Source organism: Anser brachyrhynchus (genome assembly GCF_964034855.1).
Source record: "Anser brachyrhynchus genome assembly, chromosome: 11".
NCBI classification, from domain to species: Eukaryota; Metazoa; Chordata; class Aves; order Anseriformes; family Anatidae; genus Anser; species Anser brachyrhynchus.
In genome coordinates this window covers 13,690,713-13,718,563 of record NC_137706.1, presented here as the reverse complement: position 1 = coordinate 13,718,563, position 27,851 = coordinate 13,690,713, and the positions used below count along the sequence as shown (strand labels likewise).

The following is a 27,851-nucleotide window of genomic DNA, read 5'->3' as shown; positions in this document are numbered from 1 at the left end:
AATTACAGTAGATTTGACAGAACATGTTCCATTCTAAGCTCTAAGGTCTTATTTAGATGGAGCACGATATCAAATGTACTGGCTGCAACGTGCTCTTTCTGGGCTAATCTAAAGTCTCATGGGATATCATGCATGGAGACAGCACACAGTGTTGTATGGCTTCATTGGTTTATACTCGGCTGTTTGGCTTATTCGATACATGTGTTGAAAGCTGGGATAGCGCACTGTCAGATCTCTGTAGGCTTGTTTCTTCCGGGGTGGCTTCCCTATCTCTAAAATAGAAATGAAATAGAAATTATTAATGCTATACTGATAAGAGAGGGATAAGGCTTAACCCCTGAATACTTGAAAATTGCTTCAGAGGACACTTCAAAAGTGCCTAATGCTATAAATCATGTTTTTATCAAATGGTATTTTATCAACATTATTGTGTTAGGGGTTTGGCTGTTTCACCTTTATGCACGTATTTAACTTGATGCCATGTGGCTCACGGCAAGGCTTTCATGAGCAGCATTACCTGTACAATTTGAATAAGGGACTTAATAGGAACCTAAAGGAACTGAGCTATGCCCTATTTCCTGCTGCAGGGTAAGCTACTTGGAGCATGGCTTTTCCTCACGAAAGGTAAGAATCTAGAAATACTGTGACCAAGGTTCTCTAAAATCACAGTAACACAGTTTTATCTGAATGAAAATAAGTTATATTTACAAAATTGCTGATGCTAACAAAGTCTTCTAGTATTATCAGCATATGTGCCTTAAACCACAGGAATTAGAATGACTGTAGAATATCCCAAACTCCACAGCATCAGGAGGCACTACGGCAGTAAGATGCTTAGAAAAACAGCTCAACATCTCACAGGCAAAAGCACAATAAATCAAAGATAAAGTAAACTTTCTAGATAAGCAAGAGCATTTTAATGCCATGCTGATTAAACTTATCTACAGGAAATGAGTAAACACAGCCTCCATGCTTTCTCGGTCTTTCTGCCAATTTACATCTTAATGGCGAAACTGGTGCAGGTTACTTATTCAGCAGAGCAAGGGACTGATTTGCAACTTTTTGCTCTGAGTGCTGCCCTTAAAGTCTGCAGGACTGTTCAGGGCAACTGCGCACGGCGAATGGAGCCGCTTAACGATTAACAGGCCTTTGCAGCGTTACGGGGGCACGACAGAGGCATTGCAAGACAGGCATGCTTTTTTAGTGTTATACATATATATCATGTGTCTGCTGCAGTTATCACACTGAGGGCTTTCAATGAGTCTTGAAGTTTGTTAATTCTGTGATACTGGTTCATTTTGGAGCCCTGAGGTATGAGATTACAAGAAAAATCTCTGATTTCATTAAAAAGCATACATTTATGGTCCTTGTGTTTGTACCAGAAAGCCTTAAAATGCCAACTGAGTAATAAAGATCAGTTGTTCAGCTATACTTATGCTTGAATGTGAACACAGAGTAAGGCAAACTGTTGATTTTTAAAAGGACGCAACACAACTATAATCTGTATAGATCCCATGAGGAGCGGAGTGGCCCGTCTGAATTCTTTGTGTTTGTCATCTTTTTCATACTGAGGAACTCCATCAGTTACTACATTTTCATTAGTAATACAAGGAAAATCATATTATTAATAATGGACTGAGACGTTTCTGTATATTATCATCCATTTGAAGCCCCAGATCTTCCATCTTGAGCTCAGACACAGGCGAGGCACACCACCACGCCTCAAAACCTCTGGGGCATGCTTCACACCCGACCCACCCCAAGGCCACCCCCGTGCCCAGGGCTGCATTTTTGGCTGGGACCCCCAGAAACAGCGCTGCCAAGCGGAGAAAGCCCCCGCGGCATGCCGGTGCCGGCGCCCCCTCAGCGGCGCCCACACGGCCGCGCCTCATCGCCCGCGCGCGGGCCTGGGCTCGAGACCTCTCCCTCAAGGGGCTGCGCGCCGGGCGAGGAGCAGCTCCCGGGGCCGCGGGTTCGAGTCCCGAGCGGGGCCGCTGCTCCGGGACCGGCGACGGGCGTTCGCCCGCCGCTCTTCCCGGGGGGCGGCGGCCGGGGGTCCCGCTCGGGCGCGGTCCCAGCGCACATGTGCGGCCGCCCGTCACATGCTCACTGAGCGCGGCGCATGAGCAGACGCGGCGCGGGGCCGTCGGACATCTTGGGCCGCCCCGCACGGAGCGGGGAGCGCCGCCGCCGCCGGGTCCCCGGGGCGGGAGCAGCCGCGGCGCCCCTCTCGCCTCGCCTCGCCCCGGCTGCCTCTCCCTCCCCCGCCTCCCCCGGGCTGCTCAGAGCATCCCTCCTCCCCTCTATGCATTTGTCTTAATCCTTCTCAGAGACAAGATGGCAACGCCGGCGGCTGTAAACCCTCCCGGTGAGTAGCTGCCGTTGCCCCCCTGCGCCGCAGGGTCTCCGTCTCGCCCCACGTTGGCCCCGCCGCACCACACGCCCCCGGCCCGCCGTAGGCACACACCGCCCGTGGCGACCGGGACCGGGACCGGGACGGGGACAGCCCCGCGGCTCTCCCCGCTCCCCCGCGGCTCGGAGCGGGCTCGCCCCGGGACCGGCGGCGGCCGTCGGCGGCCGGGAGGAGCGGGCGGGCGGGCGGCCTCGCACCGAGCCCGGGGGAGACCTCGGGAGCCCGGAGGAGTTGTGCATAAGCACCTGGGGGCAGAGGGGAGCGGGGAGAGGCTGAGGGCCGGGGGCTGCTGTCAGTGTATGGTGCCCTACGCCCAGTCTCTGGTGCCCTATGCCAGGTCCTTGGTGCCCTACGCCCGGTCTGTGGTGCTCTGTGCCCGGTCTCTGGTGCCCTACGCCCGGTCTTTGGTGCCCTGCTGCTGTCCCAGGCACGCTATCTGAAGGGAAAGCGGCACGTCGAAACCCCAGGAAAGCACCTCAGGGCTGGCAGGTTCTTTGGTGTGCTCCCGTTTCCCTGCCAAAAGATGCCATAAATCAATTTTCCAATAATAATTTATTAGCAGAAGGAACTCACTAAAGTTTTCTCTTCAAATTCTTTGTGGGGCTAAGACGTTCCCTGAGGCGACGTGTGTCTGTGAGGCGCAATGTCTGGTTCGTTAAGTGTGTGGTGGAGTAGAGTGGGCTCGTGTGATGCGCCGTAGTACGTGTTTCGGTAAGGTACTTTGGTCAATGAAGTGTCGTATCGTCGAGTATCTAACATTAAACACAAATGGAACAGCGGATTTTGCGCTGGGCACAATACGAATGAGGAACACTTTCATCAAAAGTGGATTCCAGTCCTATTTGTTTTAATACTGGGATGCTTTGCCATTTTTCGGTCAGTTTCAGTTCTGACTGTTAAGGGCTTCCTGGAGGAAATGTCAACAGTCGTTCAAATGTTCTTGTAGCTTTCACGCTGAAGGTAAACCTTTTGGTGTACACAGTTTGTTTGTTTCAGTAAGTGTCAATAAAGTAAGCAGGAACAACAAACCTTTGCCAATCAGATTGAGTTTTCATTTCAGAATTCTACGTATTAAATGAAAATCAATATTTAATGACAGGTTATTAAACGAGTGTTATTTAGCTTCCAGGCTACCATGTCATGCATGAAAACGGAGAATTTCTGTGCGTGCACATGTAGCTAGAATCAGTGAGCGGTTTTGCAGGCACAGGCGGATACAAACAGCTTTTTTTGGGGAAAAGTTTGGTTTGCCTTCGTCCAGTCTGCTCCTCCAAGCTCTGCACAGAAGGAGCAACACTGATCGCTTAGAGGTCTGTGCAGAAACTGCTGAGGATTTGTAGAGCCTGGCGGCCCTTTGGCACCACCCTTTTCCACCTCTTTTTCTACCTACCTGCAGCTGGAGTCACCAAAAATGTGGTTGCAGGAGTTTGGGTACACACGCGCTGCAGGGTAGCCTTGGAGCAGGGCTTCCCGGTCGTTCCCCTGTGCCCCAGGGAGCGCTTGTGTTGTGAACTCAGGGAGAGCAATGGGAAACATACTGAATGTGAGCGCCAAGCGTGCTGGCAGTGCAGTGATCCAGCACAACGAGGCTGGCTTGCCGTGCGGTCGTCAAGCGCTTCCAAGCACAGATTGCCGTCCTCCGGAAGGATGAGGAAGCGTGTTGGTTTCCTGGCACGAGCCTACACGTGCGTCCGCGAGGCTGAGGTTGCAGAGCGTCTTCTCACTCGTCGTCTAGGCAGCTGGAGCAGATCTGGGCTGACAGACAATTCACCAGCGATTAACGACCCTCCCATGTTATCTGCGCATGAGCATTGCTGTCAGACAAACGTAGCTGTGCATGGGCAAAGTCAAAATGAGGAGACTTTGAGCTGTGAAGAGGTGAGAACAGTAGACTTCACTCTGCGGTGCAGTGCTACGTTTGCTCTACCACGGACAGCAGAAGATAGAGCTGTGTGCGTGACATATCTTGACTTGTATTGTTTTTAACATGATAATCTGTTTCTTTTGTTATTCTATTTTTAGATTAACCACAAAGCAGTATAGAGAAGCAGAATCAAAAGCTTTACTGGGAGGATTTTAAGGCTGCTTTTTTCTTTTGGGGCCGGATCCTCAGCTGGTGTAGAACAAAAGTAGCCCTATTAGTATTGGTGAAGCTGTGCTGCCTTACGCCAGCTGACTTTCTGATCCACGATGTTAGGGGAGCACAATAGAGAGATTAACTTGTTAAGCATCTTTAATGATGATTAGAAATTACAATATGATTAAATTTTTATTAAGCAATTGTCTGGGGTTCTAATAACATTTGATAATTTAGGCAGGACATTAACCTACAGCTACCACAATACAAATACATGGGGCATTAGTCATATTCTAGGTAGTGGAATGGGGATTATCAGACACAGAAAAGCTGGGTATTCTGTAATTCTGGACGTGGAAATCTTTCCCTGTGGTATCTCCTGGTACAGAATTGTGCACTGCTCTGTGATGTTCTGTTCTCTCCCACGTTAGATGCAGATTTATCCATTTCCCTGCTCTTTTTGCAACAGGGTGGGAGCAGTTTGCAGCCTGTCCATGTTAGGGCTCGCAGGAGCTGCAGTGTCAGGACCGGATTGTGACAGGGATACGGCCACATCTGCTGACAGGTCTTTGTGGTGAAGGTGCTCGTCCATTGCTGCAAAGAGACATTGCTCTGAGAACTGGGGGCTCTGTAAGATAATCTCTTTTCTTGCTCTTCCTGCACGCTTAACCTCAGGAATAGGATCTGGTTAGAAGTACTTTGTTCGTTTGTCGTAATCTGGATGACTAACCAAAGTGTGAAACACAATACAAGTGTGTGGGAAGCTCATCTGCATTGGCACAAAGCATCAGAGTTAATTTATTTCCTCCTGAAATAAGATTGGCATATTAAATGGGTTTTAAGAACAAAAAAATTGTGGAGGTGTAACAAGCATTTCATAAATTACTGCTTGCAGCAAAGTAACTTAGTGCCACGTCTGTTTTAAATACATATATTTTTGGAATGCAAACTTGTCCGTAACTGTTGCTACTTCGGGGTCAAATTTTGCTTAACTTGTGATGAAGTATGTGATGTGGTGGTTCTTGTAAGAGCCCAATTGGGATGAAAATGTGAAATTCTTAATGAAATCAACTTTTTCTTTTCCTGAGACTTTATGTGGCCTTGGGTGACTAAGTTGGCTCAGTCTTACGGATGGTGCCAGAGCAGCAACTTTGTTGTGCTTAGGAGATGGGAAATGGGCTGGCTTTACCCCTTCAGCTCTTCCCCAGGTGGAAGGGGCAACCTGGGTAGTACCCACAGATACACTGCCAAATGCCACACACTCATACACCGAATCTGTAGAAATATTGAGATTAAACACTCAGAGCTTATCCAGAGTTACACCAGAGGGCAGTTCCCTTAGGGTGGTTTTGGCCATCTTTGAAGCTTTTGTGAATCTTTAGGATTGTATTCTTATATTTAATTGAAAAAACAATACCAAACAGTAGCTGAGTTGTTCACATAGTCACTAAAGCTCCTGTAATGATTTCTTTTTCAGCAGAGAGTCCAAGGTCTGACAGTATGTACAGCAACCTACCTGGCTCGCAAGGGCATCTGTCAGAGCTGGGTTGAGATTGAGAGAGGTGCTGGGCAGCGGCAGAAGTGTGCTGCTGGGGCTTAAAGCCTCCCTCTCACAACCACAGCAGCTGACTGCACATCCTTCTAGCCAATGGCTAATGCAGGATTTAAAAAAAAACAAACGCCTGAGGTTGATCCTCAAGGAAAGACAATTAAATGAGCACTTTCCACTTGCAGTTTGTAACGAGTTAGCAGCAAACTTCATGTTGTATGAATGAACACGTGTAACTCAGCCCTGCATCTGGCTTCTTGTCTTAGGCAAGTGTGTGGGTTCTGGGAGCTGGTTTGGTCGGTGTCCATTCGCTTCTCGTGGGAGTTCAAGGTGGAGATAAATCATTCTCCCGTTCCAGCTGGTCCCTCTGGGAATGAAGTGGGTTGTTAGCCCGCCTTGCATTGCACTCAGGGTGCTAAGATGTTAGAAAATGTGGAAGGGGTTTATTGCTGCCACGTTCCATGTTCCCACAAAGGAATTGGCTTTGACAGCCTGGCAATTCTTTTTATTTTTTTAGCTTTGGTAGGGCTTAAAAATTGATGATTAAAAAATCTAATTTGGTGTTTTAGATTTCAAAAGTGTCTATTCAATGCTGAGCCCCAAATTTGTTGTGTTTTATTGCTACGGTAGTAACAGCTTTGCCCATCATTACAATATAGACTATCCAGTAAACTCCAAAATCAATTTGACAGCATCCTGGGGAGTAAATGGAGTGTTCTACTGATGGGGATTATAATGGGCCCTAATGTTTCTGGGATGCAAAAACGTAGTCTTGTTTCTAGGATAATGCTGAAACTCAAAAGCTGAACACTCATTAGCTAATGGGATCCTTAAACTACAGATCTTTTCCTTCTGTTTTCATTTCTTTCTTTCTGCAGAACTTGTCCTTACTTCAGTCAAACAGTGGGGTGAGGTGATAATGCCTATTGAACTGTTCTGTGATAATGTTTTGACCATCAGGACTGTGTACAGAACAGTAACTTGCATTGAAGAAATGTAATTTTTTGGTGTTTCTAATCTACAGGGATTCCAAAGCATTATATTTTAAAGTATCTCTTCTATCACAGAATATTTATTTAAAATTTGCATATGCAGCTTGTGGTTAGTTTCAAATATTTTTTTCAAATAGAATAATGTTTCCCCGTTCCTCTTAATAAAAATGCAAAACAAAACAGATATTGCTGATTCCTGTGATACCAGATGGTACTGCTGTTTTTTCTTTCCAGTAAGAAAAATTGCTGTAGAGATTAGGTAGGAAAGGAAAAAACAGCCATTTCAAAACAATCAAGGCAAAATAACACCTTTGAGTTAGTGATTATTGCTATTAAGAGGACAGAAATGGGGCTGTCATTATGAAGATGAATTCAGAGATTATGCTTAAATGGCTTGTGAAGATCAGATGTGTGTATAGTTTAGGGTAATTTTTTTAGACTTACTGCTTCATAACTGACAAGTAAGAATGGAAATGCGTTAATTCAGTGCTAACTGAAGAAAGTATAATGCTATTAACATTTTGCAATAGAAGGGGGAAAGAGGGGCCTTGAGTTTAGGACGTGGGGATGTACATCTCAGTTCTTGTAGGTCTTCTGCAGATTTTCCAGTCCGCCTTGTGGAAGCGTCCCTTTGGGTGGCCAGCAGCATTCAGAGATGGATGAGGATGGGGCTGCTCTGCCTGGCCAGCACCACGGATCCCTGCACACCAGCCCAAACTAGGTTCTGCTGCTGACTGAAGAGCAGGCTTAATAACAGCCATGGGGGAAAGAAATCTGAAGATACAAAGGTGCTCCTTCACCCATTTGCTAAGATAGTTTGTGCAAGAAAACAGATGCGTTGGACCAAAGAGGCAGAAATTCTGAAATTTCGGAGAACTTGGGTGGCCGCTCAGTATATAAACAATTGGTACTTGTTTATTCTTGCCGACAATGTTTCCTTTGTTCGAATGCAAAGCATTTCCTGCCGCCCCACGTGTAGCCTGCATTCTGTGTAACAAGGAAGAGAAAAATTGCGTAAGGCTGTTGCCCTACGTTTTAGCTTTTGGTTATAATCCAAAGTGGATGCACATTGTAACCAAAGAAAAAGAATGCTAAAAGTGAATCATTCTTCATCTTCTATTGTAAAAGTAAAAAAACAAAAACAAAAACAAAACCACCACAATATCAAATTAGATAACTGCTTATCCAAATTAATTTGAGTATGGAAGGAATACTTTTGGTTGATGAAATAAAAACAATTGACCTATTTAGTCAGAGCATGCTCTTGGAAGATCTTCGAACTGGTAGATCTGATGCTCTCATACCTGTCTTTGGTTTTCTTGCTTTTTCAGTCATTGTTGTTTATATCAAGTTAGTAGTGAAAAGGAATTGGTTGGATAAACTCACGTGGACCAAATTCCCCCTTCCTGCCTACTTCTGAAGGAGTATTTTTGTCACAAAGTGTTGCAGGATTTCAGCAAATACTGGCCTTTTAGATGAGTAAGTTGCGTGGTTTGGAGCTTCAGTACCGGGCATAGACTACCATGTTTTTCAGAAGAGGTGATTGCAACTTTACCTTGAGTAGTCAGCATTTCAAATGGATTTATGTTGAAAAAGGCAACATTAATAAACTATCCTTCATCTGTCTTGGGTTTATCGTTTACGTGAATTAATGACCATAGTCATGCAATGGGTAATGAATTAGAAGCTGCTTTCAGGATAGATGTAATTTCCTTTTTTTGTACCCGAAGCATGCTAGTCCTCCTTGGGCAATGCCATCTGCACGTGGAGAAAGAGAAATGCTTTCTTTTGGATGTTCTGCATTTTCACGAATGTTTCTAAATTTTCTGCTTCCTCCTGTCTTCTGTCAGTTTTTATTTCCCTTCTGCCGATCTACCTCCCACATTTCTGTCCCCCGGTTTCGATTCTGCGTTCCACTTGCGTGCCCCTGCCTCTCGGACGACTCCTGTGACTGCCACAGTTTGACTGTGGTGCTGAGCTGAGCTGTGCATTGGCTTCTCAGTTACTCTTGTCTAAATGTAAATGAGTCCTGGCATTGTACTGCTGCTTCTCTCAAATCTTTCAACAGTTTATAAGTTGTCTCCATTCCATTGATAGCAACTCCTTAAAGAAAAGTCCGTCTTCTTCCGAGTAGCAACTGTGAAGCCTTTTATGTAATGAAGCAGCTACTACAAGGTATAATCAATTGGCTCAAATTAGGACTATCTATTAGTTTACATATTCTCTACATGTATATATGTTGCTGTTTTGTTCTAGGACAGCTCATAACATTAATTTTAAATGTTTAGATTTGGGCTGCTGCTGTTTTTCTCATCTAAATGTCAACTGCATGTGACAAATAGAATAATATAAAATAATTACATATTTTTTCTCCAATCGAGGAAAAGGGGTGTTGAATTGTTTAATTACTGGCTTTGCCAGCATACAGATGGGAAGGCTTTTCAGGTAAGTTGCTCATACAGAATGCCTGAAATGGGTAGTAATTAACAACTGGCTCTTCATTGGTATGTTAATTATGCTGCCATTTGTCCTGGTGCCTGTCCTTGTTTTAAATGTTCAGTTACACTGAACTGAAGCGTTCACTTCCTGGCAAACACAGAATGTATCAGAACAGTTCGACTCTCAGATATATGCAAATATTTTATGGGAAGAGGCATGCCAGTAAATCACTGAGCTGCAAAGGACAAAAACACTGCATATTTGTATTCCTCAGAGGTAAAAGCAAAATCTGTTTCTATGGAATACACAGGCCTGGTTTTGAAAAATGTTCTCCAGTGCTTTCCCAGTAATAATCCAGGACACAATTTCATGCAGGTAAATAACCTGAGGGACTGGTTGCTGCTGGCTCTCTCCATTAGGAAGGGTAGGTGGACATCTGGGTGCTGTGACATGTTCTTGCAATGCATGTATTTTTAAAACTGCATTGCCTATAATGTCTGGATGGAAAATCAAGCAGAGCTGGAAACAATTTTAAAATTTGAGGTAAAACAGGCTATTTTGAATGCAAAGAGAATTAAAGTAACATCTCGTGTATAGATCACGTCAGTAGTTTCAAATCGTATTTAATTTACAGTTCAGTTCTTTTGAGAATGCAGGTTGTCCTCTGTTACTTGGGTGGTGCTTTGCCCAGCGCATCCCCAATCTCCACATATTACCACGACAGGTAAAAACAGACTGCATCCAGCATGAATCTTTAAGTTATTCAGCGATGTCCTGAAGAGGGCCGGGGTGGTAGTTAGGTGGCTGACCAGCATGTCAGAATGAGACCAGTGTTTGAACTTGCTGAGCCTCTGTCACGTGGAAGGTGGTTCGTCTTCCCAAAGCCCTGTGACCCTCGTCATCACAGGGCAAGAAAGACACCCCTGAAATTAGGTGCTGGTTTTATAACAGGAGCTGTAGGAAGAGGATTCGAGTCATAAAATTAGCTATAAAATGGCACTAGCTACTGTGTGTCACTGCCCTCTGAGTCATGTTTGAGCTGTTTATTGACCAAAAAAATGTGGTGCTGTTGGTACTGCAGAGCCTGTATGGCTCCAGAAGAGCTGGAGATCCCTTGTTCCGTGTCCAGCAGGCAAAGCTGCTAGCTCCGTTTGGAGTCCAGCTTCAGAGCCTGGAAGTATTGTCAGCTAGAAAAGCTTGGTTTTGAGATGCTGAATTCCTGTGTTCACAGCCACGGAGAGGCAGCTCATCTAGTAGAGGCCTGCGGAGGCTCAGAGAAACAGGGGTCGGTCTGACTGCCCCCATGAGTCCTGTTCATGTCACAGTACATGGGGACACCGGTGGTTTCTGACAATTTATTTTTTTAGGGCATCTTAAGAGATTGACTGGTTGTCTGTGCATAGCTGTGTCACCTTGCTCTGCACTTTCTGTAATAAGAAGTGATTTGACCAGTAGAAAACAAGGCTGCATAATGAAAACTTCCCTTTATTTTTCGGGATTTTCAGCAGCCATAGGAATACAAAGGTAAATTATTGGAAGTATGTAAAGGTTTCGGTGTTCCTGGGATAAATATTCTTTTACTAATTCATCTTGTTGATGTTTTCATGGAAAAAAAGGTGAAATTTAATTTGCTGGGAGATCAGGTTTGTGGGAGCAGCAATTGCATCTTAGCTGCATTGTATTTTTACTTACCAGTGAAGGTTTGAAGTATGCACATTCATTGTTGAAATTAAAGTAAATGAACCATCACTGAGAAAAACACGGGAGCGTTTTCAAGCTCTTTTACGAAGACTGGAAAATAAGAATAGCTTCTGAATGTGTGGGCACGTTTAAAAGGTGGGCTGAAGTCCTAGTAATTATTCTTCAGCTCCTTTCTTGTAGAAATTTTATCAAGCCAAATAAGTTTCCCGTAAAAAATAGTCTTGGAGGGGGTATTGAGACCTTCTCTGGCCGTGAGGCACAGTTTGGCTGGAAGAGGTCGGTCTGTGCCTGCCCCACAGGAGGATGGATGGCTTCCCTCCTGCCCGGCTCTTGGAGGTGCCCGGCCGTGGTGCTGAGTGGGCTGGAGGTGCTGTGCTCCCCCTCCACTGCACCACTGCCCCCGTGTAAGCTAAAGGCTCATGGGGCAGGTTTGGGCGACGTCTGTCTCTGAGCACCGACTATTTGCAGTCGGTGTGTTGAGGGCATCTTCTGTTCTCTCATCATGGCGGTGGTTTCCAGCAAAGAGGACAGTGGACTGTGGGATTAAGGGTGTTTCAAATAAACATGAATATCTTCCCCAAAAGTCACGTGTTGAAGTCTGCAGAATCCAAATCTTACACTTGTGCTCTGGTGCTGAAAAATGTGGAAGGTCTCTGCAGGTTCTCTGCCAGAAGTTGTCCATGCTATGAGTTAAGAAGAGAAATGTTCTCCTGTTACGCAGGTGAGGCTCAGCTGGAATTTCACTACCAACAAAACACGGCAGATCAGACTTGTGCTACATGGAACCCCTGTCCAAAATTTTGTCTGTCACAAACGTTTAAGAATAAAGTGTAACACTTCCATTATGGATGCTTACGGATTAAGACTGCAACAGAGAATTTTCTACCTTCTTTGTAGGTGATGGGCGTTGTGAAGTACGTAGGTTTATAAGAGTCTTTTGTTCCTCTTGTAGGTTATTTAAGCTTGAGACTTGGTTCTTGAATGATAGCCGTTGTTAGTTTTATTTCTTCTAACAGAAATCAAGTACTCCTCTACTTGGCATGGTCTGTGATGTCTTCCTGATATAACAAATGAACCCGTGCTCTCTGAGATGTAGTAGTAAATCAAGTAAATTTTGCTACTCTTCTGCTCAGCAAACAACTTATCATTGTAAGTTTCCAAAGTATTTGCTGGCTCAAGACTTACTTTTTTTTATTATTTTTATTTTTTAAATGGTGTCCTCCTTCAGCTACGTTAGCCCTTTGGTTCTCAACAGTAAATGGAATTAAGGCTTAAGATTTCAACATTTTAGTGAAAGCTGCCAATCTGAATTTCTTTTGCCGTATTCCGATAACCTTGAGATAGGCATTCTAGCCACACATACTGTAAGCATACCAGCCAGATTTCTCCAGAGTTTTCCCTTTTGCTGTTTGTATTTCTCCCTCCAGGTTCCACGTGTGTTTTAAAAAAGGAGACCATGGAAATATCTAAGTAGTTTTTGAGGTGAGGCAGCTGTAGGAAGGTGCTGTAAAATAAAATCTTAATGCTGGGGTACAATAACCAAATTAAGGGATAGGTGGTTTTACTTGTTGGCATTTTGCTTGGATAGAATCAGTTGGAGATCTGTGGGTGGGTGGAAAGAACATTTACATGAAGTTCATGCTGAATTATGTTTTGCTTGAGGAAAACTATTCATTACTCGCATAGCTGGCACATGCTTTCCTACTCCTCCTCTAAAGCGCTACCTGACTGCTTTGATGAAAAGGTTGAGATGTCATTAAGGAAGCGGCTCTGCCTCACCTACTGATGCTGTGAAAAACCTTTCCTGCCCTTGGTGTAACCAAGTAGGACGCAGGCAGAACCAGTCCTGGCTTTGCTCGAGGAGGACCGTACATGTGGTGAAGGTTTTGGGGTGTGTGGGGTCACGGCTCCATCTCTTGGGATGGAGTGTGTGGCTGTTCATAATGCACCAAAGCTCACTGCAGCTCCACCTGTACCCCCTTCTTGGGATTGGTTTTCCAAGATGATCTTCAGGACGAAATGTTCTTTCATCGTTGCTCAATTCAAAGCGACTGTGGTAATTATGAATAAGAGTTTTGGAGACCAATAAATTCTCACAGTGCAGGAGAATTCTTGGCTGTTACAAGCTGCCTGCATTTTTCAGTTTTATTGCTGGCTGGCTACCTCCTGTCTGAGAAGTGACCGGGGAAAGAAGACAGACTTGTGACACAGTCACTAGCCAGGGTTCAAACTGATTTCAGACTTCTACTTAACCTCTGACAAGTCAAGTAATAGCCGCGTGCCAGAGTTACCAGTCATTTGATTTTTGTTTCAGTTCTCTTATTTCCAATTTGCCTGTCCTGCTTATAAGTCTGTGTATTCTGGGATGGTTTTTTTATGTGCATCTGTGAAATTAGTTCAGTTACAATGGGTTATAAAATAACATATCTGTAGGACAGTGTGGAGTGCCTGAATATATATATTTTTTCATTGTTATGTAATTAATAATATTTTAATAACAGACCTGTATTATGTTGGTCTACCGAAGAATATTTCCCTCTCATTGGGAAGAAGGGGAGATAAAAAGCAAAATATACATTTTCTTTTGCCTTGGAAACAACAAATATTATTTATTCTAGGCACACTAATAACCATTAATTTGTATTTTCTTTATATGGTAGCTATGATGTTGGGATAACATGTTTTCTTAGTGTCTTTGGAAAGTATACCCACAAGCACAGATGGATAGCTATTTCATTGCTAAACTACCAATCATCGACCTGGCTATAAAATCTTAATATAGGCTTTACAACTCATTCCTTGCTCTCTTGACTTATGGTCACTCAATCTGCATTTGAAAACATGTTGGTTTGTTCTCAGCCAGGTACAGTTTGAATTAAGGTTGAGAGCAAAATATTGATTGCTTTGTGCACACACACAAATTAAAAAAAAGTATGAAAAATAGAGTGAATGAGTAATTTTTCAAGTGTTACATGTTTGAGAGCTGAATCCAAAAAGTAGGAAAATGCATTATAGGGGGTATTTGGTTGGTATGTTAGCTCAAACTGTTCTTTCAGAGAAACTTGATTTCAAGTAAATACGTTTTCAGAAATCAAATCGTGATTTGTCCTAATGTTGAAATGTAACAGTAAGGTATTTGTGGTGATTTTTTTGTTGTTGTTGGTTAATGCCTTGGGCTGCTAACAGTTGTTTGCTTTGTTCTGTAGAGTTCCTGTAGTAGCTGGGACACAGTTGCCACGTTTGGCATTCGGAGTAATTGTATATGTCCTTTGTACTCGTCTGTGCTGCTCTTCCATCAGCAAATATGAAAGTTAAAAATTGAATTTGATCAATATTTATAGACAAATACTCAGCTTGTTTTTTGACAAACATCCGATTTGTTTGTAGTGAGTTTTTTTCAGTGTCGTTCTTCGCTCCCGTATTTGGTGTATCCACAGAACCGTCTGTATAGTTTTGTGAACAAGGGGCTTGTAACGGATGTCAGTCAGATCATATTTAACGTGAACATGAGGCCGTGAACATCCAGTAAATTCTTGTGTTTTGTAATTTTGAAAAAGCAACAAGAGTATTGCTTTTACAGCAGAACGCTTCTTGAAAGCCCAGCAGAGCTTACTTGGAACCATAATTGTTTTTGTTTTAAAATCGGTAATTCTGACAAAAGCAAAGTATAAGATTCAGTATTCATTCAATAAATGTAACACCAAGGAACCTTCTGCAGCAGAGCATAGCAGTATTTTGTATTTACTATATGCCTATCAAGATTTCCCTGACTCCATATTGTTGGGGTGTTCTCTTTGGGGCATGTGTGGGAATGAAACACTCTAGAAAGTAAAGCAAAAAAATGCAAATGCAGGTACTGTTGAATTTCCAAAAGCCTGTGGGCTTCTATTATATTTTTATTTGCAGACATGAAAGATGTAATGCTTGAAATTACCTAGAAGGCAGACTGTTCTAAACAGTGTAATTAATGATCCTGGGGCAGTGCTGGGTAGAAAAATCATTAAGACCTTTGTTTGTAGCCTTTTTGGAAGGTAGAAAAAATCAGCTTTTGGAGAAACTCTTCTTCAAAGACATGGGCTACTGCTAATACAGGTTGGTATGTCAGAGCGGTGGGAGTTTCAGAAGATGTTCCTAAGGCTGTCCTCTGCCGGAGGTTAAACTGAACACATCCAGGGCCCTGAACGGTGCAGTCTGTAGGCTGGAGGTAGACTGGTGGATACTTTTCAGGCATCTATTTTGAGGTCCAGTCAGATTTGAATCTGGAATTTCCCTGTCCACAGACCTTTTCCGTGATCTAAAGGCTGGACTACAGAGCTTCATAAATTGTGCCTGGAGTTTAGAAAAAGAATGGCTTGAAATAATGGATCACGACCAGTCTATTCACTTGTGCATCTTGTTCAAGTGGTATGAAATTTTTGATCCTCGTCTCTGCTATGGAAAAGTGAAGATAGGTGTTTTTTCCCACCTCTAGAAAGAAAAATTAAAAGAGATGTCAGTCAGAAAACCTTTTACTTGCAGGAATTTCAGTGAGGGATAAAATGAACATGGTATTTAATACTCAAGGCTCAGGCTGGGTTTTTAAAATGGAGCTAAGTGTGTTTTTTTTCCTCACCAATTTTTTCGCAGAGAACGTTGCTTAAGAAATTTTGAGGAAAAAGGAGAAACAGGAAGTCATACTATTTTTAGAACATATTTTGTGATGCATACTGATATTCTTCTTAGGGTATTTCACACAAATATTCTTACTTGTAGTAATAAATAGGGATGTGGAAACACCTGAAAGGCCAATTAATTATCGTAATATCAAATAGGCATCATTTGCTTGTTGATCGAGCAGAACTGAAGTCATTAGTGCTATCAATAAAATATTGTTTAATGGAAACAACAGAATTGTGATTACCCAACAGTGCCTAAGGACACTGTAAATACACTGATAATTAAGTATTTGGTAACAGGAGTAGTTGTTCTGAATAGAATTTAGAATTAACATACTCTTCTGAGGCAAACTTAAAAAAATCTTTGTAATAAATAATAATAAATTAATAAATAATAAAGGCATTTGAAGGATATGAGTAAGTGATTTACAACTAATAATTTAAATTGGAGTGGTCTAAATTTTGTATCTTTGTAGTTGGACTGTGTTGTTCCTGAGCTTTCTACACGCAGTGGGACTGGATTCCCTGTGTGTGGGCGCATCCAGAAGGCTCAGGTCTCTGACCCCATCTTAGTGGCTTGCAGGACAGCTCGTGGTCCACTGCCACAGCAGCAGTGGTCAGTTCAGTCTTACATTGTTGGACAGACATTGCTTCCTCAAAGGTACTTCGTTCAGATCTTTCATCGTCTTCCTTAGCATCCCTTGATGACTTGGCTCAGTGAACTGACCACCAGTGGTGGTTTCTCTGGGTGTTTGACCTGTGCTCTGTTGTAGTGGGCAGTTAAGGCACGAGACACCGCTTCTTGGTCTGGCTCTCAGAGTTGCAGTTTTAAGTTTAGGATAAATAATGTAAATACTTGTACCTGTGAGCTTAGACCATGCTTACTGTGCCTGTCCACCTCAATGAAAATGGATTAAAAGAATATTTATGTGAAACAGCTAAGAGGGGACCACACATGAATTCATTCACAAGAAAGTCTCTGCTCAATGTTTAAGAAAAGTCTTGTTAAAGTTCTTCCAAGTCAAATCAAAAACTATATGCATAAATACTGCCTTGCATGCTCATGAAATCTGAGAGCTGATTTACCATAGATAGCTTTACAGAAAATATGGACAAGAATCAAGTGATGTTGATTCTCAAGTCACGTAATCTGACTTTCACGTGCATTTCTAGGTTAGGATGAAAAGTGAAATAGTCAAGAGAAGGCTTTGGATTCCTAGGAAAGCTAGGCTACCCCAGTCTGCATTTCGTTAAGGTCAATCTTGTAGGCAGATTTATTACCCATTACCTTTATTTCATTGCATATTTACAGCTATTCGGTATGTTTTTATGAGGTTGATAGGAGCTCAGAGCAGGCTACCTCTGTGAAAGGAGAGCACTGTTGTATTGTTGATGTGAACTCCAGGGAACCATAGTGAGGCTTTTCTTGCTTGTACCATTATAATTACCTTAATGGTAATTTCAAAACAATTTCTGCAAATTGACATTTGAACTCAAATTGATTTTGTTCACGTGCAACCACTGAACTTTGGCCAAAATCTAAACCAGGTTCTGTTGCTGGAAAAAAAATGGCTAGACAGACAGCAAGAAGCCAGACTTCTTGATAGAAGTGAACTGTTGTTTTTATTCACTCATCTTCAGATTACTTATTTAATAGTGAAGTCACAAATGATGGCATAGTAACTGCTCAGTAGTTTATCTACACATATTGCTATTATTTATTTCTCATAAAACAGTTGCATAGGAATTTATTAAAGCACGTTAGCTTGTAAATATCTTTGGACAATTATCTTGCAGAACAGGAAAATGAAACAAGATGAAGAGCTTGAGGAAGGACAAATAGCAATGTCTATATAAAACAAGTAATCGGTCATCAAGAGTAAGGACGTGCTATGGCAAATAACTTAATTTGATTATTTATGAAATAAATTGGGAGTTGGCTAATTTCTTACCTCTGGAGAAGAAGCAAGCTTGAGAAACATGGTGTTCCCTGCTCATCAGGTACAACCTGGCTGTCCTGTCCCAGACAAAAGGTTCATCCAGCTCAGCATGCCTTTTTCCAGCATTGGCCACAGCAGATGCTTGAAGGAGTATAAAATCAGGGCAAGCATGTGTGGTGCTCCCCTGGGTACGTTCCCACCCCTCAGCCATGCGTGACTCAGAGCCTTCCTGAGCCAGGCATGACATTTGTACTGAACACCTCTCAGCATGTTTCCTTTCCACTGTTTTGGGCAGGCTCGTACAGCCTTCTAGCATCCGCAGCTTCCTGTTGCAGGGAGCTTGGAGCATCCAGAGATGGTCATGGCTGGTCAGGATGGCACGGAAAGAAGTAAAAATGGTGCAGGGAGATTTAAAAGAAAAAAAAATTAAAAGGGACAATTTGTAGGACAGTTTAACTCAAATGGTTTCCCTTTGCACTTGATGAGTGGACGGGCTCGGGGCGGTTCCCAAGAGGGGACTGGCAGTGCAAGGAACCTCGATTCAGCTGTTCGGTTTGAGGCACAGTCACGGGGACATCCGGCACGTGGAGCAGTGCAGGAAATAAGGGGTGGTTGCATGAGAGCGTTTTGCTTTCTGTGCAGAAAGAATTCAAGTCTTAGTGCGGAGGCAGATGCAACAGAATTTAGACATAATCGGAATCCCGGTAGAGCTAATGGTGCAGTGACGCGTGTTGTTTGTTGGTGGTGGTTTTGTTTGTTTGGTTTTGTTATTTTAGCTTGTACTGGAACAAACTGAGAGCAACCCAGTTGGCTCTTTGCTTTCCTGCTGAGCCACAAAATGTCAGAGCCTTACCAAGCCCTTTTAACTAATAACGAGTGAGGATATTCTGGTGCAGCTCCACGTGCAGGTGTTTTGCCTAGGTCCGTGTTACCGTGCCTGGCTTCAGCGTAGCTGTGGCTTGTCTTGCAGCTTCCGCTTTCCCTCCTGGTGTTTACTGGTTGAAATACAGCAAGTGTTCTGTTTTAAAAAGGAAAAAAAAATATTCCTGTGCATGAATTTCTAATTGAATGCCAACCCAAACAAGCTAAATGAAACAGACTTGTTAAATGATGAGTTAATGGACTGAGCGTGATCTGTCTCTGAGAAACTTGAAGGAAAGTCATTGCACGTTATTATTTTTCATCTTGTTTGTTTGCCCAGGCTGGGCGTATGCTTCAATTTTTGTGAGTTCATAAATGGGTTAGCCTTGGCCCATTTTGCATAAAAGAATAGCCATAGATTGTATTTGCTAGTTCTGACACAGTAAGTAAAAAATATGGAAAATAACTTTGAATGTTACCTTCTGTTTCTTGCACACAACTTATAATTATGCAGTTATTTTTGGCAAATACAAAATGTCAGAGGAGGAGGGAGGATCACCATTCATTTTAAATGGAAATGATGCATTGTGTGGGAAGCCTAATTTTTTTGTAATGCAGAATCGTTTAATTAGTACTTTTGCCACGTGTCACTAATATCAACTGAAATAATATCAATAAAGCCAGAACAAATTAAGGCAGAAAAGATGAGGAATACGTGTTATCAGTGCATGATCGTGTATGCAATGGCCTAAGACCAGACAGGGTCAGATTCAAACGGTATAAACCATCCTGGCTGCAGTTTTACCGTGACCCTTCGCGTAGGCTAAGCTTCTGCCTCTTTTGTTTTAATTAATGTTCCCTCCACCCTGAAACAGCCTTTCGAAGCCGGATTTTCATCCTCTCTGCAAACTGTCCTTTTACAGTGACTACCCTACTTCCCTGCTCGGTTTGCACCTACTCTTTCCCACTTGCGACTATTTATACCCGAGAGTCTGTTGCCGTGTGGTTGAGGCTGAGGTTGGGTTTTCACTCCAAGGCTGGTCCGGGTCTTTGGATATGCTTCTGACCTGGTTTTTGGTGCGCTTAACAGACCTTGGATGCGAGAAGCACTCCTTCCAGTGAGTCAGTCCATCGTAACATGTGGTGAAGTCCTAAGCGGTGTCCTGCTGGAGTTAAATCCACTGCGTATGCAGTGACAAAGCTTTACGGACGTTCAGAGGCAAGCCAGGTGCTCAGGTTCGGGTGACAGTCTTCAAAGCTCGTTCCGCAGTGAAGGTACAAGCCTTCTTCTAATACTGAGGGGTTTATTATTTTCTGAGACTAGAGACAAGCTTTTAGAACAGGAGCCACTGACGCCTCTCTTTAAGTGTTTCCTCCATGTTTTGAATTCCATCAACCTCTCATTATGTGGTGGGGAGGGAGGGGGTTGAAGTGTACCATGACTTGTCAGCAAAGTTGGATTTGTTAGCTTATTCCATGGAGTACAAGGAATAGTTCATCTGAGCCAGATACTGAATAGGCCAAGAAGAGATAGCAAAGAATTATGAATGAGAAATTGAAAAGCAGCTAGGGAAAAACACACAGGAATATGTGAGAAGGTGAATTGGTGTCATGCAGTTTGTCAGGAAGATGGGAGGAGTGAAGAAGCAGGTATCCATCCTGTCCTTCCCCAACTAGTTGGGCACTTAAAGGAAGAATTCCCATAAAGTAGACCAAAACTGTATCAGTTAAAATTAAAAGTAGAGCCCCAAAGTAAGTTTTTTGGACCCTACCTCCTTTTGCACATCCCCATGATGGACTACAAGGCATGCAGAAGGCATGGTTAGTACTGAGATGCCAGGACTTCTGTAACTGCCCTTGGGACACAGCAGTGAGATGTGGAGGCACCACGCAGGATTTCAGCTCTTCGGATATGATAAATATCTCCTGGATTGGTTTCATTGTCCTAACAGCTGTTGGTGTCTCCTCCGGAGTCACAGCAAAGGCAGTGGGCACAAGATAGCTGGATTTGGCCTCCAGACCACCAGTTAGGGCATCTCTTAAAAGGTCTGTGACTGTCTCTGCCGTGTCCCAAAACGATGAGCTTAATCACATTGTTCCCCCCCCCCCCCCCCTTTCATGTATGCTTAGCGTTCATCTGTGATGCTGAAGGGTGATAAATCCCTGATACTAATTTTTTAAAAGGGAGCATTTCTCCAGTAACTACTCAAAATGTGCCCTAATTTTTCTTTGAGATTGTGAGAGACACCCCCCCCTCCCCAAAGTACAGGGCATTTTGATTTTGGTGGTGGAGAAATTTTAAAATTAAGTAGAATTTATATATTATTCATAAAAGCCCTCCCTTTCTTAGTAGCTGTTTCCAGAACCTAAATGGTTAAAGTAGAAAATGTTAGTAATTTTGCTGCAAATAAATTGATCAGTATGCAAGACGGTTGTCACTGGCTGAATCATGGTCCACAGTTAAGGTAAACAGATCTGTGATGACATTTTCTGAGCAGAATACCAATGCTGCTACATTTCTTCCCAGAGGTTTCTGACACTTCTTATATGCGGATAAAATTTCTCTCCAAGAAGGTTTTGTTCACAGGAAAGAAATAGCATCTTTGAAAGAGTCTTCTTTAAAGGTGGGATTTATTATATTTCCTGATTTATTTGCTATGATAATTGTGTTAGAGAGCATAGAAAAGGATATTTTTGCTTTTCTGCATATCCTCTCTGTACAGTAGATCTTTCTGATGTGGAGTCTATTTAAAGTATCTGGCAGTGAGCTGCAAAAAAACAGTATTGAACAGAGTTAACGGGAACAATGAAATGTTTTAATTCCAATATTCTCTGAAAGTCATCTCTTGTTTTATAATCTCCACAGATAACATGCAAAAGCAATGACTGAATATGCAGCTTTGTTTTAGCATAGGTGTTTCTGTGAAATATTTTTGGCTACATGATGGTTTCATACGTTCAGTGGCATATTCTAAAGTAAGAGATGCAATTTAGTTTATTCCTACATGTCTCCGTGCTAGGCAGAAACCCTCCTTTGCAAATGACTGCAATCAGAACCTGTTTGCTGAGATGCATCTAACCCCCGAATGACTTCAGGGTATGGAAAGATGCAGTTTCCAAAGAACTTTGTGAAATCTGCTCTCTCGGAACACTTAAAATGTCCGTGGATGTTGCTGTTTGAGGGAGAGGGAACGTTCGTATTTCTGTATTTAGCCTTAGATCCATGTTTACTTGGAGGTGATTGACATCTTGGTCATTCTATGGATTAGCGGTCAGAAATCTGTTACATTTCTCCTTATATAAGGAGAATCCTGTTAGTCTAATCAGATGCTGGTATCCGACTTTAATCCCATCAATTACAGTAAGTGCTGAAGGATAAGAGAGCCTTGCTGAGAGCATGCTCCGTGATACCTGACATGTCATAGCAGACCTGGAGCTGGTCATTAAACTTGACGTCAGAGATTCAGAGCCCATTGAAGTCGGTGAGAGCATTTCTGTCACCTCCTGTAGGCTGTGGGTTTAATCCTGGCATGTGTAGTTGAGAAGAGCGCGGCTTGGCGTGCTGGAAATAACGTGGCTAACAGTTCCTTCGGTAAGGTGGACTTGCAGAGCCTTGCTCCTCGGACGGGTGTCTGAGCCCGTGAGCAAGCCAGGAGGAGCTAGAGCTGGATTTCACTCTGTGGATTTTGGGCTTGAGATCTGGTGCTTGGGTTTAAGAGCTGTGGTTTAATAATTCCCGAACTCAAGAAGAAAGCGCAGATTCATCCAGGTGTGTTGTCCATCCAGTGATTCTTGTGACTGTGGTTCACATGTGCTTTCAAGTTATCCCCATGCAACATTTAGCTTGCTTTCTGTCTTCAGCTTTGTAATCCCTCTAGATATTTTTATACAGATCTCTGCAACAGTTTGAGATTAACTTGGAACTTACTGGGAGGAAATCCCTGTATTTTATCTGTATATCTTATGTACATTTGCAGATTATTTAAATTATTTTAAAATCCTTAAATATATCTGGTGTATATATCTGTATATAAATATATCTGGTATATACAGCACTGGAGAAAAGTTCGAGCAGAGCTTGATGTGTTCAGCAGTAAATTTAACTCTGGACAGAAGCGTAGGGATCAATTCTGCTGCTTTTACGATGCGCAGTGCTGTTGTCCCAGGATTAGCACAGCTCCTCGGGGGTCCCTGCGGTGACCGTGAGGATTATGGCAGGGTCAGGCCTGCGCCCAGGCGTGGCAGTGATAAGACAAGGCCTCTTAGGTCGTCTGGTCCGTAACTGGAAGAATATCCACTACAAATGTGAGTGTTGAGTTTTATGTTAATAGCATTTCCATGTTCTTTGGCTGATCTCTAGGTCACTTTCTAACCTTGAAATTAAATCCTGTGTGCAATTTTCAATAGAAGAGCGATTTCCATTTGGCACTAAGGAAGTTCTTTTAAACAAGTTATTTTTCAGAGCACTGCCACGAAGGTTATAGATGATTTTCTTGAACGTTCAGCTTGACATTGTTTTGCTTTCTGAACATTATACCTTTACACTTATGTTTTAATTTTGGGTACAGTGAGCAATGTTTGTCTTATTTCTGTTGGCAGAAGGAAAGTCTTCTCGAGAAGTCCAATCTCAGAAAGAGAACAGTTCGTTACCTATTGTTCGTTGCTGCTGAAACCCTCCTGTGAGCATCAGTATTAACATCTGTGTGGATGTGGGCCTTGAAATGTCATCTTTGATTGTTGACCACATCTTTTATTTTACTTTATTTTATTTTTGGGGGTAACTAACTTGACACCTGCTTCTGCATTGATGGGCTTTGGTACTAGTTTATGCTACAGCAGAATAGCTTCATTTACTTTAGGGGGCTGCCCATAATGTGTTTTCATGAAACTTCAGACAATAGCATCTTCCTCTTATGATGATGATTGTTATTAGGTCTTGGACCAATACACACATTTTTTATTTTTATTTTTTTTTAAGGAAATAAGCTCCCTGGAGTACCCATCTACGACAATATTTCTGTCAGAGATTGTGGTCTGTGGGTGGTTGCTTGTCCCCTGTCTTTCCTTCTGGAGCATGGACATACAGTTACCTTCTCTGATCTCCAGTGCTTAGTCAGAGAAGAATCTGGCTGTTCTGTCGGGTTCTTATTCTGACTCTTCCACACTGGCCTTTGCTTTCTGAGATAACTCTTTCATCCTTTTCTTACCAGCCCATTTTGTAGTTATCCCATCCTGTCTATAAAACCCTCTTTTACAAATGTGAATAACATCAAAGATCTGTTGCTTTTAGATGCTTGCTGATGAACAGAGATGGAACTAATTTGGGAAGCAACTCAAACCTCTTCCATCATCTCCCCAGACGTTCTTGCAACCTGGAGGGGAAGGCTGGGAGCAGCTCGGTTTGTGAGCAGAGTTTTTACAACCACAATCCAGTGCTCCCATTTCTAGAGCAGCTGTCCAGCCTGGGTGATGCTCAGCTGGGTGCTGGCAGCTGCAGTGGGGTCACTGGGTGATCCAAAGTACTGAGTACTGAATTGCTTTCCTCGTTGTGTTCCTTACGTGGCTTGGGGAGACCCAGCCCACCCTCTGGTTTCACCCTCTTCAGAACTCAGGAAAAAATATTTGATGGCAGGAAAGCAAGCTTGGAAAGCTGACTGCTTTTATTAGCAGGGTGCAGCTACCCCCTGGGGTTTTGTGAAAGCTGTAATAGGTGACGCAGTGGCTGGTGGCACCTTGGCATGGCGGGCTCGGGAGTGGAAAGGTAAATTGGGTGTCTTATGCGTGGTTGTGCGTGCAGGGCTGTCACACCTGGCTGTCCCTTAAGGGAAATCCTTCTGATTTTAAGGGCCTGAAACTAGAGGCACTCTTAGCTGAGCTTTAATGTGTGTGGAGCCCCTGATTTTATTTTCCTGTGCGTGTATCTTGGAAATGGAAATTTTTGAATACATCCTTCTAGGGCAGTCAGCTCAATCAACTTAATTTTGTTCTCCCAGGACTGTGAAGACGTGTTTAAAGGCTATTTTGTGTAAGAAGTTGATTTCTTCATTTTGTTTTTATTGATGCATCATTCTGGAGATTGAAGATACCTACACAGTAACTCTTCATTTGTCTGTCAGGGTATAATCTGATTATTTGCTTCAAAATGTTTTCTTTCAGGTGTTTTTGGACACTGGTATGATTGAGTCTGTGGTTTGGTCATTCCTCTAGCCACTGCCTGTGTTTTTCTTTTTTTTCTTTTTAAAAACATGCAGTTCCTGTTTTACCATCCTATTTGAAATTCCCTAACTGCCCTTTCTTCTCATGCCTCCACATGTTAAAGGCTGAACATAGGAGCAGAAACCCAACTCATTTTCCCTAGCCACAACCGCCTAAATTGGACGTCTGATTAGAACTATATGAGTCTGCCTGAGTAGTCAGTGACAAGAGCAAGGGCCCTACAAAAAGAGGGCTACTCAACCTAACTCAGATACATCCCTAAGCACAGAATGCGTAGTAATGCAAGGATGGTGTTTCATTTCTATTTCTATCTATAAAGTTAACTTAAAAAATCTCTTTTACTTCTAGACTTTGAGAAGGAGATGAATCCAACCCTTGGCATGGTTTTCTTCAATTTTCTTTTACCCTTGAGGAAAATGAGACTACAAGAATTTCTTATTACAAATACAGCATTACGTTCAGTCTCTTCAAAATACCACTCAATTGATTTGAAATTGTTTTATGATTACTGATTAAAAAAAGCAAAAACTGATCTCCCAAATGATTTACACTAAAATGTGTTTCTGAGTGATGGGGACACTTTGCAGGTAGATTTATGGTTTTCACCATCTGTTTTAACAAATGAGTCAGCAGAGCATTTCAAAATAACCTTCGGTTATACCCATGAAATGTGAGTTTGAATGTTCCAAGTGAATTACCGGCATGAGAGTGCTAAAAGTACTTTTTCTGGAAATAGTGTTTTACCAGTTGTTTAGATGCTCTTGCTTTTATTTGTATGGAAGTACACCAATATACATTCATGTAGTGATTCCACATACCAGAAGCTTTAGACACAGCAGGGCTTTTCATAGTATGGTAATGTAGGCAGAGGTCTTGTTGGTTGTCCTTGCACACTTTTTTGAAAAATATCGGATGAGTATTTTGCTCTGTTGCTTTTTGCTTGAAAAGGAGTTAATGAAAGTAAATGCACCAGAAGAAATTCATGGAATCAGTGAACAGATAAAATGTTACTGTTTGAAATGCATAATGCTGCATAATGGATTTATATAAAGTGTGGCAGAGATGAAGTGCTGTACAGACATAATGAAAGAAACATGGATTCCTGCTTCCATAATTGAAGTTCTTTTGTATTGATCTGTTGGGAAAGAATAGCAGGATTTTTGAACAGATTTGCTTCCCATTAGTAAATATATTTATTTGTAGCTCCAGATACTCAGCCAAGTTTGAAAAAAGAAAAGTTGGAAGGAGGATGCATTTTCTTTCATGATAATTAAATGTTATGACTGTAGATTTTTACCTCCAGAGTAAGTAAAGTTTATCTGCATTTAAAAAGTTTTAATTACTCGCATACTTTACAGGAATCGCACAGAGACAAAACGTGCTTAACCTGTGAAGTAGGAAAAAATGATATAAATACGTTATATTCCATTTTTCTTTTTTAGAGTGTAACAGACTGTTACTGATAGCTTGTAGAAGTACTTGCCGGTAGTGGTCTGAAGGCAGTTGCACTGTTTTTGTTCCTCAGGTCAAGGATTTGAGATTTGGAGATCTCACTAAGCCTGGAGCACTGGCAGAGGGATGAGTGCCAGCCTGCGTTTCAGGCTCAGGTCAGCTCTGCAAGGTGCCACGCAGAAATGCAGGAAGACTTGGAGCTCTGCTAAGTTCAGTCTGGTCTACTGAGTGCTACCAAAATGTAAATAATAAAAAAACAGTGTTGCCCAATAATTAATTCGTGCTCTAAACTCTTGACCTCTTTGGCGAACTGGGAAGTCCTTGAAGTTTTATTTTCCTCAGTTCGTACAGCTTCATTTCTCTTGGGAATTCAGCCCCGCATATCTCTATGGGGCAATGTAACTACTGTTAAAGGTTGCTGGCCTTCCTCTGCCAGCCCCTCTGAGAAGCAGAACCGTGACGATCCCATAGGTAACCGTTAGTGCAGAGGCACCTACAGTATGCTGTGTTCTCTCAGCCATCTCCCAAGGCACACATAATGGTTATTTACAAACCTGCACTTGTTTTAAAGGAGCTGACAGCTTGCTAGGCTTTGATGGGAGAGCTTTACTTTTTCTTAGAAATAAAAAGGAAAGCTTTTCCCTGTTTATGTTTGAAAGGGCCTTTCCGTAATTTTGTCATCACTGGTTTCTCCTTGGAGGTAATGGATTAAAAGATCTTTTTCCCCTCCCTCTTTCCCTACTTCTGTATTACAGAAATGGCATCTGACATTCCTGGCTCGGTGGCCTTGCCGGTGGCACCAATGGCAAGTGGACAGGTGAGAATGGCAGGATCCATGCCTTCCAGAGGAGGAAAGCGCCGCTCTGGGTAAGCCATTTCCTTTTTTTCAGTGCTGAATGGAAACTATTTTTATTGAAAAACTGGAAATACATATTTGTATCTTTATTATATAACGTTTATATAGGTAAACCGTGTTATGGTATTAGTTGCTGGTGTTTTGCTTTGCTTTTCAATGTATCTGCTCTTACTGCAAGATCAAACTTGCTGATAGGGGTGGTGTTTGTTGTTTTGCACACTTCAAAGGACTTTGGGATTTGGCAAAGCATCCAGAAACAGAGTTTGGGTCCCATGGCTGTTTTTTGTGTAATGATTGTGTGTTGCCTACGTCTGTTTAATCTCAAAAGCGTTTATCATTTGAATAAAGGTAATAAGATGTGTTCTTACTTGTACATGCTGACTTATCCAGCTTCATCTGAAAATTGGACCTGGAATCTCTCAAATAAATGCCTTCTGTTAATAATGTGTTTTTTTTTTTTTATAGTCCCAGGTACAGAAATAGCACAAGTAGTTTCTCTGTTCAGAGTTTGTGGTGTATGATATCCTAAACTTCATGGGAAATGTTGCATAGTCTCCCCACTTCTGGGAGAAAGGGCCTGAATCGAGTTCCTAACCTAGATGAAGGTTCTGCTAAAGAAGAGGATTTGTTTTATCCAAATATAAAGGTTGGCATGGTGTAGCCATAGCTTTTCCACATCACGTTGTTCTGTGGCAGCTGA

General features: G+C 42.5%; 1 protein-coding gene across 8 annotated transcripts in view; it reads left to right on the top strand.

Annotated features, from left to right (window-relative positions):
- Positions 1 to 2,109: 2,109 nt before the first annotated feature.
- Positions 2,110 to 27,851, top strand: part of ARNT2 (aryl hydrocarbon receptor nuclear translocator 2) — a 107,396-nt gene continuing 81,654 nt past the window's right edge. For 2 of the 8 annotated variants that reach the window (XM_080607440.1, XM_080607439.1), the window contains exons 1-2: positions 2,110 to 2,368; positions 27,051 to 27,162. In XM_080607440.1, coding sequence (XP_080463566.1) covers positions 2,338 to 2,368; positions 27,051 to 27,162 — 143 coding nt within the window. In that variant the 5' untranslated portion in view covers positions 2,110 to 2,337. Of the gene's footprint in view, positions 2,369 to 21,103; positions 21,252 to 26,368; positions 26,537 to 27,050; positions 27,163 to 27,851 lie in introns of those variants that run through there. The other 6 variants (XM_080607442.1, XM_080607441.1, XM_080607446.1 and 3 more) reach the window with 4 other exon arrangements.